Raw genomic sequence first — 16,951 nt, 5'->3', positions numbered from 1 at the left:
GATCGACCACACTTTAGGGACCGGTCATACATTAGGGATCGGTCATATATTAGGGACCGACCACACTTTAGGGACCGGTCATACATTAGGGACCGACCACACTTTAGGGACCGGTCATACATTAGGGATCGACCACACTTTAGGGACCGTTCATACATTAGGAATCGACCACACTTTAGGGATCGGTCATACATTAGGAATCGACCACACTTTAGGGATCGGTCATACATTAGGGATCGACCACACTTTAGGGACCGGTCATACATTAGGGATCGACCACACTTTAGGGACCGGTCATACATTAGGGACCGGGCATATATTAGGAATCGACCACACTTTAGGGACCGGTAATTTAGAAGTTAATAAACAATAATCCCACTCATTCTATCTCCTTCACAGTCAAGACCTGAAAGACGAATGTGTGATAACTTTTTTAAAAGTTTAAAAATGGCTAGACGAGGCTTGAACCCTGTCTAAACTGAACCTTGCTAAAATTTTGAATTTGCGCAATGGGTTATGGGTAATCACAAGGGAGTATCCCCAGAACTGACGTATGGTAGCCTGTATTATTTCCGGCTGCGTCAAAGGCTAACGCATCGGACGCAATCCGAAAAAAACTATCTCGCCCAGGACCCTATGAGTCTGCCTTGTCAATCAAATTTGCTGCATCATGCACTGCAACTGTTTCTGTCGGATATAGGAAAAAGCCAACGAAGAGTATGACCCACACGGAGAATGGAGAGGCAGATAGGGAACTTTCGTGCCGTCATACGTTTCGCTCGACACTATTAACTAAGGAGGTAGCCTCAATGCTCATGGTAGTAGGGGCGGGAGTAAGGGATCTAAAATAATTTGGGAAATTATTCCGGCTACCTATTTCCGCAGTTACTATACAGAAACTCCTCTCCCCCACCACCCCCCCCCCCCCCCTTTTTAGAGACTGGGTATGAGTCAATTGTTTGGGATGCCTGTGGACTTTCTCGAGGGATGACGTAATGGTATGACCATCCGAAATGCCTCACCGTAATCGCAGTTTATTGTTGGCACCAAGCGCTTCACAACTTACGAGGAGCTTTTAGGTCAAGGGCTGCTTTCTTTCTATCTAGGTTACTACAGGCATACGAGTATTGTCGGTTACAAGTCAAAGAATAAGGTCGCAGTTGTTGATGAAGTCGAAATTCGAGCGAATTTTGTGACAGATACCCGAATATTACTGCTACCAAGACGACTTTCTATTTGTTCCAAAATGAGCTCATTGGACAACGAAGAGCTAGACGAAATACAAATCGAAAGGCACCATGCTCCTTCTAAAAAAGTAAGTGTACGACTCCAAATAAGCAAATTCAATTTGATGTATAATCAAAATAATCCATAAATTATCGTTGCAATACCATCAAATCTAATTCCATAAAGTTACTTTAAATTAAACGTGTATCTGTAGTACATTGTCTATATTTTCCCCATGTGATGCAAGATTATAAACAAGAGTAACCCGTGTTAATCCCCGTGCAAAATGCGCCAATAACAGCCAGCATTGCTTACGAACTCTTGTTTGACAGACTACAAGGAAAAGGTAAATGTCAAAATGTGAAAAGACAGACAACAATTCAAAGGAAATGTCAAAATGCGAGAGAATGTTGGCTCTCGGGGGCTTTAGATTTCATGCATTGTAAATGAGTCACACGTCACAGCCCTTGTCACGCAAGTCGTGTCACGCACATCATTGAAGATTTTGTGATATTTTGTCATGTTTTCTTTCCAATTACCCTTTATGCGTGCAGGGTGAATTCAGTTTTCTATCGATATTTTTAAAAGCGATTTTAACATTTTGCTCAATACAGGATCACCTCAAGAGTCTAAATACATACACATAAAAAGGGGGAGGGGGTGGGGGTATAGCCTTTGACTGGCAGCTTTCTGACACCTTAGCTAACCCATAAAGCTTAAGTAAAACCAATCGCATGTGTGCATATGATATACATTTCATTATCTCTGAAAAAGCATGGTGACAGTAAGAATAAAATGATTCTGCGCGATAAGAAAAGCGGAGGAGATGGAGTTTATTGGCTATGACAAAATGTTTTGCATTAGGGAAAGGGCATTATTTAACCGGGGGGGGGGGGGAGGGTCTCAAATGCTGATACAGGCTTTAGGGGAGGGTCTTTTTTTAAACAGGTATTCTGATCAATTTCCGAGCCTCCTAAAAGTCTGGAATTTCAAAATTTTTCTTGGGAGAACAATGTGAAGCGCCTACCTTCAGCTTGCACTTTCATGACTTTTGTTTGGATAGCATTGAAAATCATTATCCCCAAAATGTGGCCTTCTACTATTTCTATCTTTTGAGTTTTGGTTTTATTAACTTCTTCCATCACTGAATTTAAGAATTTCGATCATGTCAGAGTCTCCCCCCTAATAACTTTTCAGATTGGTGATATGAAAATGTTTAAATAATATTTCTGTTAGGATGAAGTTAATAATGCTTTATTCTATTTTAACAATAATTAGCATTTCATTTATTTAAAAATGGCAAAATTTGGTGGTGTTTAAGGCCTGCTCCATCGCTCCTTTATGGGCATGTCTAAGCCAGTTTCCCCCCCCCCCCCCTCACCCCACACACACATACAATATTTTTTGTTTTGTTTTGGGGGAGGGCCTAAATTGTTGGTAGCCTTTTGGGGGTAGGGTCATCATTTTTGTGCTCTAGATTGGGGGAGGGTCGAAATTTTTGAACCAGAAAAAAAATAAACTTAGCATCCGCTCCCCCCCCCCCCCCCCCCCCCGATAAATAATGACCCTTCCCTTATTAATGTTGAGCTTTTTTGGTCTCAGGTCCGCAACATAATAATCGTTGTGCTCATCCTATCAACTGTCATCTTCATCGCCGTCCTTATTGCGTTACTGACACAAGGGAAGAGTTCTGAAAATGATGAAAATGACGACGAAGATTCTTCAATTCTTATAGCCACTGATGTTGGAACAATACGAGGTACTAGGAATTCAAATGCTTGAGTGTTCAAGGGGATTCCCTACGCCAAGCCCCCTATAAATGACATGCGATGGAAACCACCTTTCCCATGCGGGCATAATCACTGCTGGCAAGGTACTTTTAATGCTGCATTTTACGGTAAAGTTTGCCCTCAGTTAAACAGCGAAGATCAAGTCATCGGCAGCGAAGATTGCCTTTATTTAAATGTTTGGACGCCAAGTGTGGATATCAAGCAGCCTGTACTTGTATTTATCATGGAGGAGAGTTGACTTACGGATCTGGACACGATAGTGGGATTCATCCGACCCCGGAATTTGTGAGTAACTTGGGTGTTGTCGGCATTTCTTTCAACTACAGACTTAACGCGTTTGGATTTCTGAGCCTAGACGCTCTCTCAGACGGCTCCAAAAGCAATACGTCTGGAAATTACGGATTCATGGATCAAATTATGGCGTTGTCGTGGATTCATACAAATATTGCACGTTTCGGTGGCGATCCCGATCGGGTTATACTTCTTGGTCAAAGTTCTGGTGCCACTTCCTCCCTTGCTTTGTTAGTGTCCCCGCTAGCTAATGGACTCTTTCACGGTGCTATCCTTATGAGTGCATCCCCTGTATTCAGTAAATCAGCCAATGATGCTTCTAGTGACAACAAGGTTTTTGTCGAACGTATGGGCTGTGCCCATGACAGCCTTGCTTCTACGCGTGAGTGCCTCTACCGTTCTAATGTAGCTAGAATTATACAGAAGAGCCGCGGTGCCTTGGCAACAGTCGATGGGCATGTGGTACCATACCCACCATTTATTGCGTTGTCTTCCGGTAGGAGAATCAACGATGTACCCGTCATTTTAGGCACAACAGCTCAGGAGATAGACTACCTTCCCGGAAAGCTCTTCAACACAAAGGCAGACCTGAGTGACTTCAAGAGATACGCCAGCGAGAGGCTCTCAAGATTCCTGAGTGATGCCGAAATCGAGAAAGTATTTTCAATGTACCTGGTTGAACACAAACATCCGCGGCTTTCGTACGCTAATATCGTCACGGATATCCGAGTCACGTGCCCAACACGTGTGCTTGCCGTTGGCGCGTCCACCGGACTGCGTAGTGTCTATCGTTACGTGGTGACCAACTGGCCTAGTAAGCCAGTCACGCTTGTGGGAGACAAGACCAGTGCTTACGCCTTTCACATGTGGGATCTATTGGCGTTTTTCGGTTTCCCTGAAGCGTTCGGCTATTCGCCATCTGCCAGAGATAAGAGATTCATGGCCAATTTAAGAAGGGAGCTTGGTAGATTTATCCATAGCAATAAGGTTGAGAGCTCAGGCTGGAAGCCGTATCCTGAGGTGACCGCTCTTTTCACCGACGGCGGACTGGACTTTGCGCGTTCGTATTTGGATAGAGAATGTGACCTCTGGTTAGGGCATGGCCTGTTTCCATATGGCTGGGTCAACTAGTTTACGTCGAAGACAAAACAATATAAAGGCAGAGCAAGACTTTTTTGAATAATTTATTGAGTATGACAGACAATCAGTTGTAGTTACACATTTTCCAAAATACGTTGGTGCAAATGGCGAATGGCACATGGAAGTACTAAGATCAAAAGTTTCTTGTGGTCTTATTTATTTGTTATATTTAAAGCCGTATTGTCACCAGTTTACTTTCGGTCGATTACCTAACAATATCCGATGATTTTTAACGGAAAACGCGAAAATTGTTTCAAAATATTGAAAGGAGTGTGTCTATGTCTATTGGAAGTTTCTTTGAGGATGCGATAGATAATTTAGAGCGGGTTGCCTGTTTAATATCTCGGATTTTAATAGATTCTTTTGTCTTTTGACGGTTGAGGTTTCTGTCGGAAATCCGGAAGTAAACTGGTGACAATGCGGCTTTAAGGTGATAACTAAGAATCGTATGATTTATCAATAATTTCCTGCATTCAATTAAATCGAGTCCCCTGATTTTTCGATGCTAGAACTGTCATTTAGGAATTGCCATTTGCACGGACAAGGTCTACTGATAGGTATATAGTTCTATTCTGCAATGACACTGCAAGTGTAGCGCCATTGCTTCTCCAATCCTCGAGAAAACTGTTGACACACTTCCACATTTGGATAAAAAAGTCGATTGATGTACATTATTCAATTCATATCTTTGCTTTATTCATTTCCTATCTTTGCTTTTTCGTTCAAATCACGTGACCACAATTTGGCACCTCCCTTGACACAAACATGACACCTGCTAAGTTTGGTTGTGAAACCTGCCTCGTACCCAGGCGTCTGAAGTCAGTAAAACAAGTGAAAAATATACTAGTGAGCGCAATGAGCCACGTGAAGGTTTAGCGCTGGCGCAAAGGACCAAGGGAAGGGTCAACGCTTAGTCCGGTCACGCTAGTAAGCGTCTGGGTACGAGGCAGTTGTCAAACAATGTTTCTTTCAAGAGATATGAATGTTTTTGCTTTTAATCATGTTTTTTGCTTTAAGTGACGTCATCGATGACGTTACCCAACACTTGACCATATTGTTGCATCCAACTACATGACACGTACCGAGTTTGTTTGCCATATGATGTTTCCTTCGTGAAAAATTATAACAATATAGTTGATGTTCGCGGGCGTAAATGTGTTTTGGGCCCGACTCGAGCTCATTTTAGCCCGAGCGCAGTATAACTGCCAGAAGAAAATATAGAAAAAAATACAACAGCCGTACGGCAAACTACGACAACTTTAAAGTATACAAAAGAATGTTAAAGAACTATCAAGCATATTCGGGAAAGTATTTGGAGTCAATTCTCTACAAACACAAGAGCAAAAATTGTCATAGAGAAATCAAACAGCGCGTTTGAATTAAAAAATACAGCACTCATTCGAAATGGCGTCATTCAGGTGCGAACAACAAATTTTCAAAATTATTCATCTCTTCAAAACCCTTCAAAAACTATCTTATTCTCCGTTATTTTTCGTTTTGTTTTAAGAAAAGGCTAATAAATAGACTGTGGTTACTTCAATGGTGTGTTTTCGGCCAATTTTGAACTCTAATCTAGCTTTCTGGCTTTTCTCTACGGGGCGCTGCACTCAGTGATGAAGTCTCTAATGACGAATGACAGACAGCTTGCCTACCAAGTCCCTTTCATACCGCGCTTTCGTGTAAAGCAAAAGTTTTCAATTTTGAAATGTCTTCTGCACGGGAATGACGCCACGAGCGCGCGCTGATGTGAAGTTTTTTTGTCATTGCTTTTTCTTTCGCGTTTCAGGAGAAATTCTACAAAAATATATTGATGATATTTCTATAAAAGAAATCAAACATTCTATCTGTGTCTTAATAGCGAGGAGTTTGGTTGGGGAGTTATTGAGCAGACAAAAAGCGAGTTTTGACTGCATTAAAATGTTCACAGGGCATTTATCGACTGATATTTGTTCTGTGGAAATGTGCACGTGACCCGTATTGACCAATGAGCGCGCGTGAAAATTCGTCACTGGGATATAAATTGAAATAGCTCCAACGCTTAACACCACCCTACGGATCATGGCCAAACTAGATACGCAATGTATGCAAGGCAGCCGGTCGGGTGCACTCTCAAGATAGGGCCACAAGCCCAGTTGTATTTGCTCAGTCCCTTCAGCATTTGTTTATTATTTATGCAGACGTGCTCCTCGGCTTCCAACTAAAGCGAAAGTGTCCTGCTTTCAACTAAGAATTATGGCGTCTTTGTTTTTACATCTCGTCTTTATTTTTGGTCCGGCGTTATCGATGGGTCTGTTAATCATGTTTCTAAGCTTTTCTTGAAGTTATGAATTGCATTGTTTCCTGCAATAAGAAAAGCTATTAAAAACTGCAACGTAAGTTGCAGCCAAAATGTACACAAAACCATTTGCTTTGCATGAAGGAAAAAAGCATATTTCATGTGGTCAGCGGCCTGTCTCGCGAACACGCATTGTCGGGGGAGAAGAAGCAGTCCCTCACTCGTGGCCATGGCAACTGTCACTCCAGATGTTCGGGATGCATAATTGTGGAGCGTCCTTGATAACTCCACAATGGGCGGTTACCGCTGCTCACTGTGTACAGAACAATTACTGGTACTACAGTCTGCAAGCAGGTATGAAGAGGATATTTCTCAACAACTGGCTTATGTATTATTTGAAAAAGGATCCAAGCTTTTGTTTAGAAGCGCAGGGAGACGGCACAAAGATAGCCTGTCAACCACGTCTTTGTTATTGTTTCCAAACAATATTTAAAGGTAAATTATATAAAAAAATCTCAAAAGATCCACCTGATGATAACGTCATATTATTTGCCAAATTCAATCGAAAAATAGTTTTCCCAAACAGCCTCGCTTTCAAACTGTGGCTTGGTTATATTCTGTTTACACGGTTACCAGAGGGGTGGCCTGCCAGTCTGCATCCGTCTCAATTTCTCTTACGAAGTCTTACCACCTAATTGTACGTTTCATCTTGATTAATCGCAAAACAAATGATTGATTGGCTTGACTGTCTATGCTTCAAGAAAACCTTTACGTTACCTTTTTCCTTTAACCAGCACACTTTTCCCATTAGGTTCTCACTTGCGTCAAGACGATGGGGTTCAGTTGAAGATTGCTAAGATTTTCCCACATAAAGGCTACAGTCGAAGTCATCTGCGGCACGACATCGCCCTCATCAAACTGGCTAGTCCGGCCAAGCTGAGCGCGACCGTGAATACAGTGTGCTTGCCCAAACAGGGCAGTCTTGCTAAACCGGGCGGTAACTGCTATATAACAGGTAAATGGGCAATTTGTACTTGAATCATGATTGTTCCTTGATTTGGTGGGTTTGTGTCTATGATCCTTTTAAAATATTCTTGAATTTTTCTCGCAAAAGTTGTCAATATTTACATGAGCATATCTAACAGATGTTGCCATTCGCCTGAATGGTCTAAAGACTCTTTGCAAGTTTTTTTGAAGTTTCTCAGTTAAGACATTGCTCAGTGGAGATCTCCCAAATATATATATATATATATATATATATATATATATATATATATATATATATATATATATATATATATATATATATATATAACTCAGCCAAAACCAAAACAAATTCATTGGAAAAAGGCTGAAAACATTAGATAAAAAAAAAAATGTTGAAGCATTAATTTAAAGCTTCGACAGTTGACTAAATTATATGCTTCAACTAATAGTCCACAGCTTTTAACCATGTTTTGTAAAAGTGGTTGATTTTCTTGCTAACAAGTGATATTGTGGTGCTGCCTGTTTTTTTTTTTTTTATTCCAGCCTAGAAGCGTCTTTTTTTCGAAATTTGATTGATTCACAAATAAAAATAGACATATTTTTTTAAAATAAAGGTTGGGACAGAATACTACCCAACGACTTCAAGAAAATGGCGGACAAACTTCAGCAGTCTCGCGTCCCTGTGATTGTCCATAAAGAATGCCGCTCAAAAAATGGCGGGAAAGTCGACCAATCAACGATGATTTGCATTGGTGGCCGCGGAAGCAGCGCCTGCAATAGGGACAGCGGTGGACCGCACTGGGTGTTGCGTGGTTCCTCCCCGTGGGTGACTGATCGCTCGTGCCCAGGCCACTCCTACTCTGTCTATGCGCGCGTTAGTTCACACGTGGGTTGGATCAAGAGCGAGATCGGAGGTAGGTTATCGGGTTATGCTAATGGGCGGTACCTAGAGCAGGTTGCCCCCCCCCTCCCCCCAGGTCGCCAAGAAATTATTATTTTATATCGGAGAAGCATCAGGTACAATCCTTTTTCCATATGATACGGCACCCCCCCCCTAACCACACCCAACACTTTGTGGGTATTCCCCGAAGTCAAGTTTCGCAAGCTTGTTAAAAGGACGCACGCCTCAAAGTCCAAAAAGCGATTTTTATCGCCGAAGAACAAAATATGAACTGTTTACTAATGATCTCTATGGCAGATGAAGTACTGACCGTATTTCTTAGACTCTGGTGTGTGGGGATTTTTCGCGCAAACATCGGACTATTGAAAATAATTAGAAAAGTGCAAATTCATTGAGTGGCCTTAGCCAATAAAGCATCACAAATCAGATCACAACTCCTATTTTGCTTTTTCGTATCTTGAAGTTGGCGGGACAGATTCCGGTTCCTCAGGCGGCAATGCTGGTAGGTAGTGCACGTGCACGCATCAGTAAGTCGTACTTAGAAAACAGCACCTGACCCTTGTCCGTCTTGCATGCAGTCCGTGTCGGTATGTAGTACTGTTATTTCGTCACTTGGTTCGTCATGACAAAATAAAGTGAAAACAACATAAGTGTTGATGACCAATAAACACTGACTAACTATCCTGACTGTTGCTTTCTAAATCTTTGAAGATTAGTTTAAAGCCCAATGATTTCATCTTGACGCGCTACATATTCGCGAATTAGGCATTTTGTACAATTGCTTCTCCTTCATCTGTTTTGTCTTTTTTTTTGCAGACTGCAGAGACACCTGGTGTGCTGGTGTGTTCGGTACGCCAAATTCTGTGGAACGACTGCAAGTATCAAAAACGTTGCAAGAAGACCTGCAATAAGTGCTGAAGTGAGTGCTTCTAGCTTTAAAATCAAACCTACGACGGCGCTTAAAAAGTGTGCTCTCAGAACTTGTTTTCGTGCACAGCAGCTCGGTGTAATGATTTTATTTGATATTTGATTTTCTTTTTTTTTTCTTTTTTCTAGATACAGATCGTATATAATATAAAAATAATAATATAATATAAAATGAAAATTTTTGGAGTGACACTCGCGGGGCAGGAAGCCCACGCCAGCGGTTTGAATAACCTCAGTAGTAGCCTGCGAAAGAAGACTGCTTTCGAAAAGATAATAGAAACCACTAATCATCAAACTTCGCAACATCAAAAGCAAAACGCCGTTTTTTTCAAAAGCTGGCTGAATAAAATGTAAAAATTCTTTAGCAATGACCGCCGCAGTTGAAAAAAAAAATACACACCGCACCATTAAATCACGGTAGCAAGTAAACTTTGTCATTATTCTTTCAAAACTTGAGTTGGATTTTCTGAGAAAGTATCTCAAGCTCCCTTGGTCTAATCGAAAAAATACGGTATTTAAAAAAACAACAAATAAATAAAACAGGTGACTGTTCAATACGAAAAAGGCGTCCTTAAAATAAGATTCTAATAATGAAAAATTACGTAGCCCCCCCCCCCCCCTTCCTCTAAAATCGTGTCACTTGTTTCCTTATGCATTCTTCTTTGGCATGAGGACAAACATCAACACCTCATAGCTTAGTTCGACTAAACCGCCAAATGTCCTCCGGGAATCAGTTGGTGAAAAATTATATCTTGCCGTATATACAGTTAACCCTATTCATAATTGGAGGGTGGGGGGGGGGGGGGGGGCTCTTTAAGCCCCCCCTCCGGGGAAATTGCTATAACTTGTGATAGCAGCTAAAAGGCTAAAACTTGTTGTCTTTTCCTAAAAACTATCTGCGGACGTTTTGATGCCATTGACATGCCTAGGAAACGCTCCATGTTACCTTGGCGACCGTTTTTTGACACGTTTCCCCAAAACTAAAAAGTAGTGGATTTTTCATGTTTTGGTTCTGTTTCTCAGATTATAATGCCTCTTTTGACTTTATAAGTTTGTTTAGGTGACAAGCTTCACAACAGCGCTAGAATTTTTTTACCTCGGAAATTTGGGGGGAGGGGTGGGTAAATTTTGCTCTCTGAAAGCTTGTTTGTCACTAGATTTACTAGATGACACTTTAAAAGCTAATATTATGCGTTTATCATTACTATGAGCAGTAATTCAGAGTGCAGAGTATTATTGGCTCCCCCCCGTTCTTCGCGCATGCACCCAATTGGCAATAACTCCCCTGAGACCCTGTATGTAGCCTGAAAGTACGTACGTATCCCCTTGCCTCGCCCTTTTCAGGAAATAGTGAAAATGGTGGCGTTTCGGAAATCATTACCTGAGGACTCGATGGGTCGGGTACAGATGTGCAGCTTTTGTTTCGGGGACACGAAATGAGAGTGCATTTCATGCGAAATGCTGTTTTGTAAAACAGAAGACGCCTTTTTTATCCAATATATTGCCGCATGTAATAAATTCATTCTCCTCTTCCTTGACCATATTCCTCTGAGGATTTGATGTGACTAATAACTCATACACGTAGTAATGACAACCAACATTTATTATGAATTTTACACTCGATAGGTTAAATCAAGTGTAACTTATTCGAACTTTACAGTTGATAAAGATCATATCGAACTTCCCTTTTAATCTTATAGTAGAAATACCAGAAGAATAAAATAATGTTTTGAATGCATGCATCAGAAAAATATTTTAGAAAAATCTTAACCAAGCGAATTTTGTCTTTCTTCCATAGGGAAGTAATGTTTCACCCAAAAGACCGAGCCACCCCTGTGGTCTTCGTGGGAAATCATCCCCTTTATTACGCCTAAAATCCCCAAAACAGTCGAATAATATTTGGCTAATAAAGGAGGACATTGCCTTGGTCCAGTTTGTTGCCCGGCACAAAGACTTGCAGCCCACAGCTACAGAGTGGCCATCGGTAAATACGAAATCGAAGTATTGGTTGGAAGCTGCCAACTTTATAGCAAGTCATGCTGGCACCACTTACACCTGCAAAGGTAAATAGAATAATTATTGATTTGTAAAAAATATATTGCGCAGTATGAATGGGCCCAGCACCATAGGGAAAGGTGTTAGTTCCTGGGACCCTTGGTATTTCTCTCTCTTTTAGTTTTTATCTGCGTTGTTTGATGATGCTTGCATAATAATGTCTTATTTGTGGGATACTCCTACTGTTTACTTGCACAGTACTAATGTGAACAAGGAATAAGTAGCCCCCAATAAAGATACAACCTTTAGAACAGCGTACATATTTCTGCTTTTCTTTTGTAGGGGGACCAGTACGACAGAGAGTTGTTACCTATATGAAGAGCAAATTTAAAACAGTAACTGATGCTGAACAGTTTTATAGTAGTGGTACCAAAGCCAAATGGAACCGTGCGAATATGCGTCGACCTCACGAAGCTCAACAAAGAAGTCAGAAGAGAAGTATACCAAATGCCTAAAGTGGAAGAGACTCTCGGAAACATATCCAAAGGATCGATCTACTCCAAACTTGACGCTAACTCAGGCTTCCACCAAGTTCCCTTAAGCGAGGAAAGCGCTAAGCTTACTACCTTTATCACTCCTTTTGGGCGGTATATGTTTCGCCGTCTGCCATACGGAATCTCCTCTGCACCGGAATACTTTCAGAAGAAAATGGACCAGGAGCTGGATGGAATAGAAGGCACACTATGTCATATGGACGACATCCTGGTCGTTGGAAAAGACCAAGCGGAGCACGATAAGAGACTTGGCTGCCGTCCTTCAACGCATCACGGAAATCGGCATGACACTGAACCCAGACAAGTGTAAGTTCTCAGAGAAGAAGATTGAGTACCTTGGACAGGTGATCGATAACGAGGGGATCAAGAAAAATCCCGCCAAGGTGAAAGCTATCGTCGACATGGATGAACCTAGGGACATCCCTAGCCTGAGACGATTTCTCGGGATGGTGAACCAACTAATGAAGTTCTGTTCCAATCTAGCAGAGAGGACGCAACCACTTCGCGACCTGCTTAAGAAGAATAGCGCATGGGTTTGGGGCAAGGCGCAAGATGATGCCTTCGATGACTTGAAAGAAGAAATGGCTTCAGAGAGAGTGCTTGCACTGTATAGCCCCGAGAAAGAGATTGTAGTCTCCGCGGATGCAGGCAGCTTTGGATTGGGGGCAGTACTCAGGCAGAAGCAGCCATCCGGAGAAATGCGTCCTGTTGCATATGCAAGCAGATCTATGACAAACACCGAGTGCAGATACGCACAGATAGAAAAAGAGGCATTAGCAACCACGTGGGCCCTAGAGCACTGGTCCGATTTATTGGTAGGCATGAAGTTCACTGTCAAAACAGACCACAAGCCCCTTGTACCCCTGTTTACTTCCAAGATGATCGATGAGCTGCCGGTACGCATACAGCGTTTCAGAATGAGGCTGATGAGGTACGATTTTGATACTCGGCACGTTCCAGGCAAGGAACTTTATACCGCAGATGCACTATCTAGGTGCCCACTAAACGAAAAGAGGTCTGAGACGTCGTGCCAGTCTGACCACCTGTACGCTGAAGCAGACTGTTATGTGAATACCATACTGCTACACCTGCCAGCATCCGACAAGAAACTAGAGGAAATACGGTAAGAGCTGAAGAGAGACGACGCATTGAAAGTCGTGATGCATTACGTACAGAATGGGGGGCCAGAAACCAAACAGAAGCTCTATGGGCCCGCGAAGAAATACTGGGGTGAAAGAGGAAGCTTATCCACCCACGAAGACCTATTGATGAGGGGACGAAGACTTGTAATTCCGTCGAGTCTCAGGCCAGATATCTTACGATACCTACATGATGGTCACCAAGGCATATCCAAGACACGGGACAATGCAGCATCGTCCGTTTGGTGGCCCGGAATCTCCAAACAAATTGAAGAGATGGTTCGCAATTGTGCCACCTGCGAAAAATATCGGAAAGAACGTATAGAACCGATGAAGGGAACAGATTTCCCAGAGCGACCGTGGTCCAAACTCGGAGCAGACTTCTTCCAACATGAAGGCCGACACTACCTGCACATAATCGACTACTATTCGCGCGATATCGAAATATACTTGGTGAGCAAGAATGTAACAGCCTGTGATACAGTAAACAAGATGAAGAATGCCTTTAGTCGACATGGAATCCCAGATATCTTAGTTACCGACAACGGACCACAGTTCGCCTCTGCAGAGTTCAACAAGATTGCGGCAACATGGGTATCCGATCACATAACTTCATCACCTCGGTACGCCCAGTCAAATGGCGAATCGGAATGAGCCGTCGAGACAATAAAGAACTTTCTGAAGAAGTGCGATGACGAGTACCTCGCTCTTCTAAGCTACAGAAACACACCGGTTCACAACGGATATTTTCCATCACAGCTAAGTATGGGTCGCAAACTAAAAACGAGAGTACCGTGCCACCCTGACGAGTTGAAACCTCAACTCCCAGACAATGATGTAGTGAGAAAGAGAGAAAGAGAGTACAGAAGAGAAATGCGGGAAGACTATGACCGCAGACACAGAGTTGCAGAGGGGGAGGAGTTAGCAGAAGGTGATCGAGTATGGATACCAGACCTAAAGACGGAGGGGACGATAATCAGGCCACACGAAACCCCACAATCGGTTGTTATACAAACACCAAAGGGATTGCGGAGACGAAACCGTCGACAGGTAAGAAGAGCCTTAGGAAGCCCTCAGCCAACATACGCAGTACAGGGCCCCTATACTTCCCGAGAGTTACACGACTCCGGAAGCAATACAAAGCCAGTCAAGCCCTCTCCCGAGAAAGAGAAAGAGACCTTCAATGAAATGTCTGGACCCACACAAGGAGATGGGAATCGAGTACCACAGCCGTGCCCTACGCCAGAGCAGCCAACCCTTAAGCGATCAGAGAGAGTGCGCCGCAGACCTTGCAGATACATTGAAGAATACTGATTGACAATGACTGCTGTTAGTTACCATTAGAACAATGTTAGAATATTTACTTGTATAGGTAAATTTAGAAGTAGACCATAAGTTACACGTTTGTATGTTAGGTTACTGTTCAAATGGAAGAAGTAGTATTGGGCTACCTGTAGTAGCAGAGGGACTAGGGGGACTGGGGCGAAGTAAGATGGCGGCCTCCTAGAGCGATCGGACTACGATTGTATGGTAGCACCTTAGAGTATCTTAGACACAGTAAACGTCTTACTACACTTGTCTCCGCCCTTGGCATTGTGGATGCACACACACTCCTCCTTGGTCTGTTTAGGCATGCAAGTAAAGTCTTTCAGGGGACCATTCTGGATGCATTATATCTTGAGTTAGCAAAGGCTTGCGGCATACGCACACATCCAAAGGATTTTGGAACGTTTTCCATTAATGTCATGAAGAATCTCCAAATGCAAGGCAAACCCAACTTGGTTTACAAATGGTGCCAGTACCTTCATGGGGTTAACCGATCCTTGCAGCTAGATAGGATGCCATTTGGAATGATCCAGTACCGCATTGAGTTTTTCAGTTGTACACATATAGCACAGGTAATTATTATAACCTATTTAATGTACAGTCTGAGCTCTCTAAGCGACCACCTCAGTGACTGTTAAGTACTCACTTTCAACAGCTTTTTATTTAAAGAGTTTGACTGAAAATTATCCAAATGGGAATTTGAAATGTTATCACGTATTTGAGAGCTGGTCGCTAAGAGAGCATTTGACTGTATTTGAGTCAAGCATTACAAATTAATATTGCTTGTTGTGTCAGTGGATCTCAAATGTAAACATTGAAAATCAAATCAAATATTTATATTTTGGTTACGATAATTGTATTATTTCAGATATATGTGTCCCCTGACTATAAAATATGGCTAGACACAATGGAGGCAGAGTTTGGTGGTGGAAAGTTTAAGCGCTTGTTTCGTGGCCCTATGTGGAATGGCTGTGACAAGAAAGACATTGGTGATCCCTCAAAGGTAAAAAAATGCACAGATCAAAGACAAAAGACGATAAGTTGTTTGAAGGGGAAGGTTGTATTTTCAATTAGTTACAGCTGTAGAGTTTATAAAATTTATCATTTTGCAGGCCAAACCCAACATACCATGCAGAAGCAAACAAGCCCAACTGAATGCCATTGCTAAGAGTGACTTCTCTTCTAAGCCAGAAATACAGGTGAGACCAACATATAGAAGGATTGAGGGGGAATTTAATTTACGGCTAGGGGGTAGGGGTGCAGTTTCATGGTGGGAGGTTGGTAATATTTTGTTAACACCCCTTCCCCACACTTAAATAAATAGAACCATCATGGATGATTTGTATAAGGTTGCTTTAACAGGAGGGTTTAAGCCATATCAGAGCAGGGTTACTGAACTGGTATGTTGAAGTGCTGAGGTTGATTGCAGATATTGGTAAACTTTGTTTTTAAGTTTTAATTAATTATTCCATTGTGTGTTTTTTTAACAATTTTGGATAAAGACTGATGGGACTGATGTGAAGGAAGCCTTACAAGAGTCATTATTAAAAGTATGGAATGGTGATGTTGATGGAGCACTTGAAACCCTACAGGGACTGTATGATGACCGACTCCATGTATCGCAAGCTCTTAGTGTCCACAAATTGTGTGGGAAAGAGTTAAGGGACCCAGTAGTGGCTGTTAACAATGAGCTAAATAACAACATCCTGTTTCTCTATTATGGGCTTGCCAAGGCTGTTCAACTCTTCAGAAAGAAATTTGATCCCCCCAACACAAAGACTGAGAAGTTGATGTCACTCAACTGGGAAATTGTTGAGTTTAACACGCTTTTAGAGCAGGCAACTCGCTTTAGAGAAGTAACAAAAGAAATGTTGAACTGTCTGGACCCTCTTCTTAGCATGTCCAAAGATTTGAAAGAGAGTCTGGAATCCAACAAGGAAAAAAAGCCTCCCAGGATGTTGCCAGCTTGTGAAAAAAGGCTGGAGACTATGATCAGTTCCTGAAGAACCTCTTAAAAAAAAGGCAATGTGCCACCCACGTCCTAGTGTTCATGGTATCTGACGAATGCAGAGACAAAAAGCCTTATGCTATTCCTGTTCAGTATATCCCATACCACACCATCAGGGATCGAGAAGTCAGGGACCTCACCAAGCTCAACAAAGTAAAAATGACCAAAGCTGGGCTTCCTGTTGTTGGTATGTTTACTCTGTATACCCTTAGATTAAAACATAGCCCCCTCCCTTAAATAAGTGCCCTCTCCCAAATAAGAGCCACCCACCACCAAACAAAAACACCTGAAAGCAGTAGTGTACCAATTTTTTGTCCAAGGGGGGGGGGCACTCCACTGAGAATTCAATAAGCGCTCCCTCTTTGATAAGCGCCCCCAAGAGTCACAGAAA

At 42.3% G+C, this 16,951-nt stretch overlaps 2 protein-coding genes across 2 annotated transcripts in view; both read left to right on the top strand.

Moving 5' to 3' along the window:
• The window catches only part of LOC125570322 (para-nitrobenzyl esterase-like), a 32,586-nt gene extending 27,999 nt beyond the window's left edge, over positions 1-4,587 (top strand). The window contains exon 7 of the mRNA XM_048731877.1: positions 3,771-4,587. Coding sequence (XP_048587834.1) covers positions 3,771-4,439 — 669 coding nt within the window. The 3' untranslated portion in view covers positions 4,440-4,587. The remainder of the gene's footprint in view (positions 1-3,770) is intronic.
• A 2,249-nt stretch (positions 4,588-6,836) lies between these two features.
• Positions 6,837-16,564, top strand: LOC125570317. Its single transcript, XM_048731872.1, has 13 exons — positions 6,837-7,077; positions 7,535-7,738; positions 8,325-8,652; positions 9,428-9,530; positions 11,337-11,601; positions 11,876-12,019; positions 12,388-13,210; positions 13,394-13,820; positions 13,986-14,501; positions 14,699-15,124; positions 15,421-15,555; positions 15,665-15,751; positions 16,055-16,564. Exons 1-13 carry the CDS (start codon positions 6,837-6,839, stop codon positions 16,553-16,555), a joined length of 4,200 nt encoding a protein of 1,399 aa, XP_048587829.1. The 3' UTR covers positions 16,556-16,564.
• Positions 16,565-16,951: the final 387 nt, after the last annotated feature.

The sequence above is a fragment of the Nematostella vectensis genome, chromosome 8, assembly GCF_932526225.1.
Source record: "Nematostella vectensis chromosome 8, jaNemVect1.1, whole genome shotgun sequence".
Lineage (NCBI taxonomy): Eukaryota > Metazoa > Cnidaria > Anthozoa > Actiniaria > Edwardsiidae > Nematostella > Nematostella vectensis.
This window is presented reverse-complemented; position numbering and strand designations above follow the sequence as displayed.

Bases quoted from the DNA above. Each gene is read 5' to 3' on its own strand.
- LOC125570317 (XM_048731872.1), top strand. From the start codon at position 6,837: ATGTACACAAAACCATTTGCTTTGCATGAAGGAAAAAAGCATATTTCA. The intron at 12,020-12,387 runs GTCAGAAGAGAA...CACTGAACCCAG, and splicing joins TCACGAAGCTCAACAAAGAA to ACAAGTGTAAGTTCTCAGAG. The intron at 15,125-15,420 runs GTAATTATTATA...GTATTATTTCAG, and splicing joins GTTGTACACATATAGCACAG to ATATATGTGTCCCCTGACTA.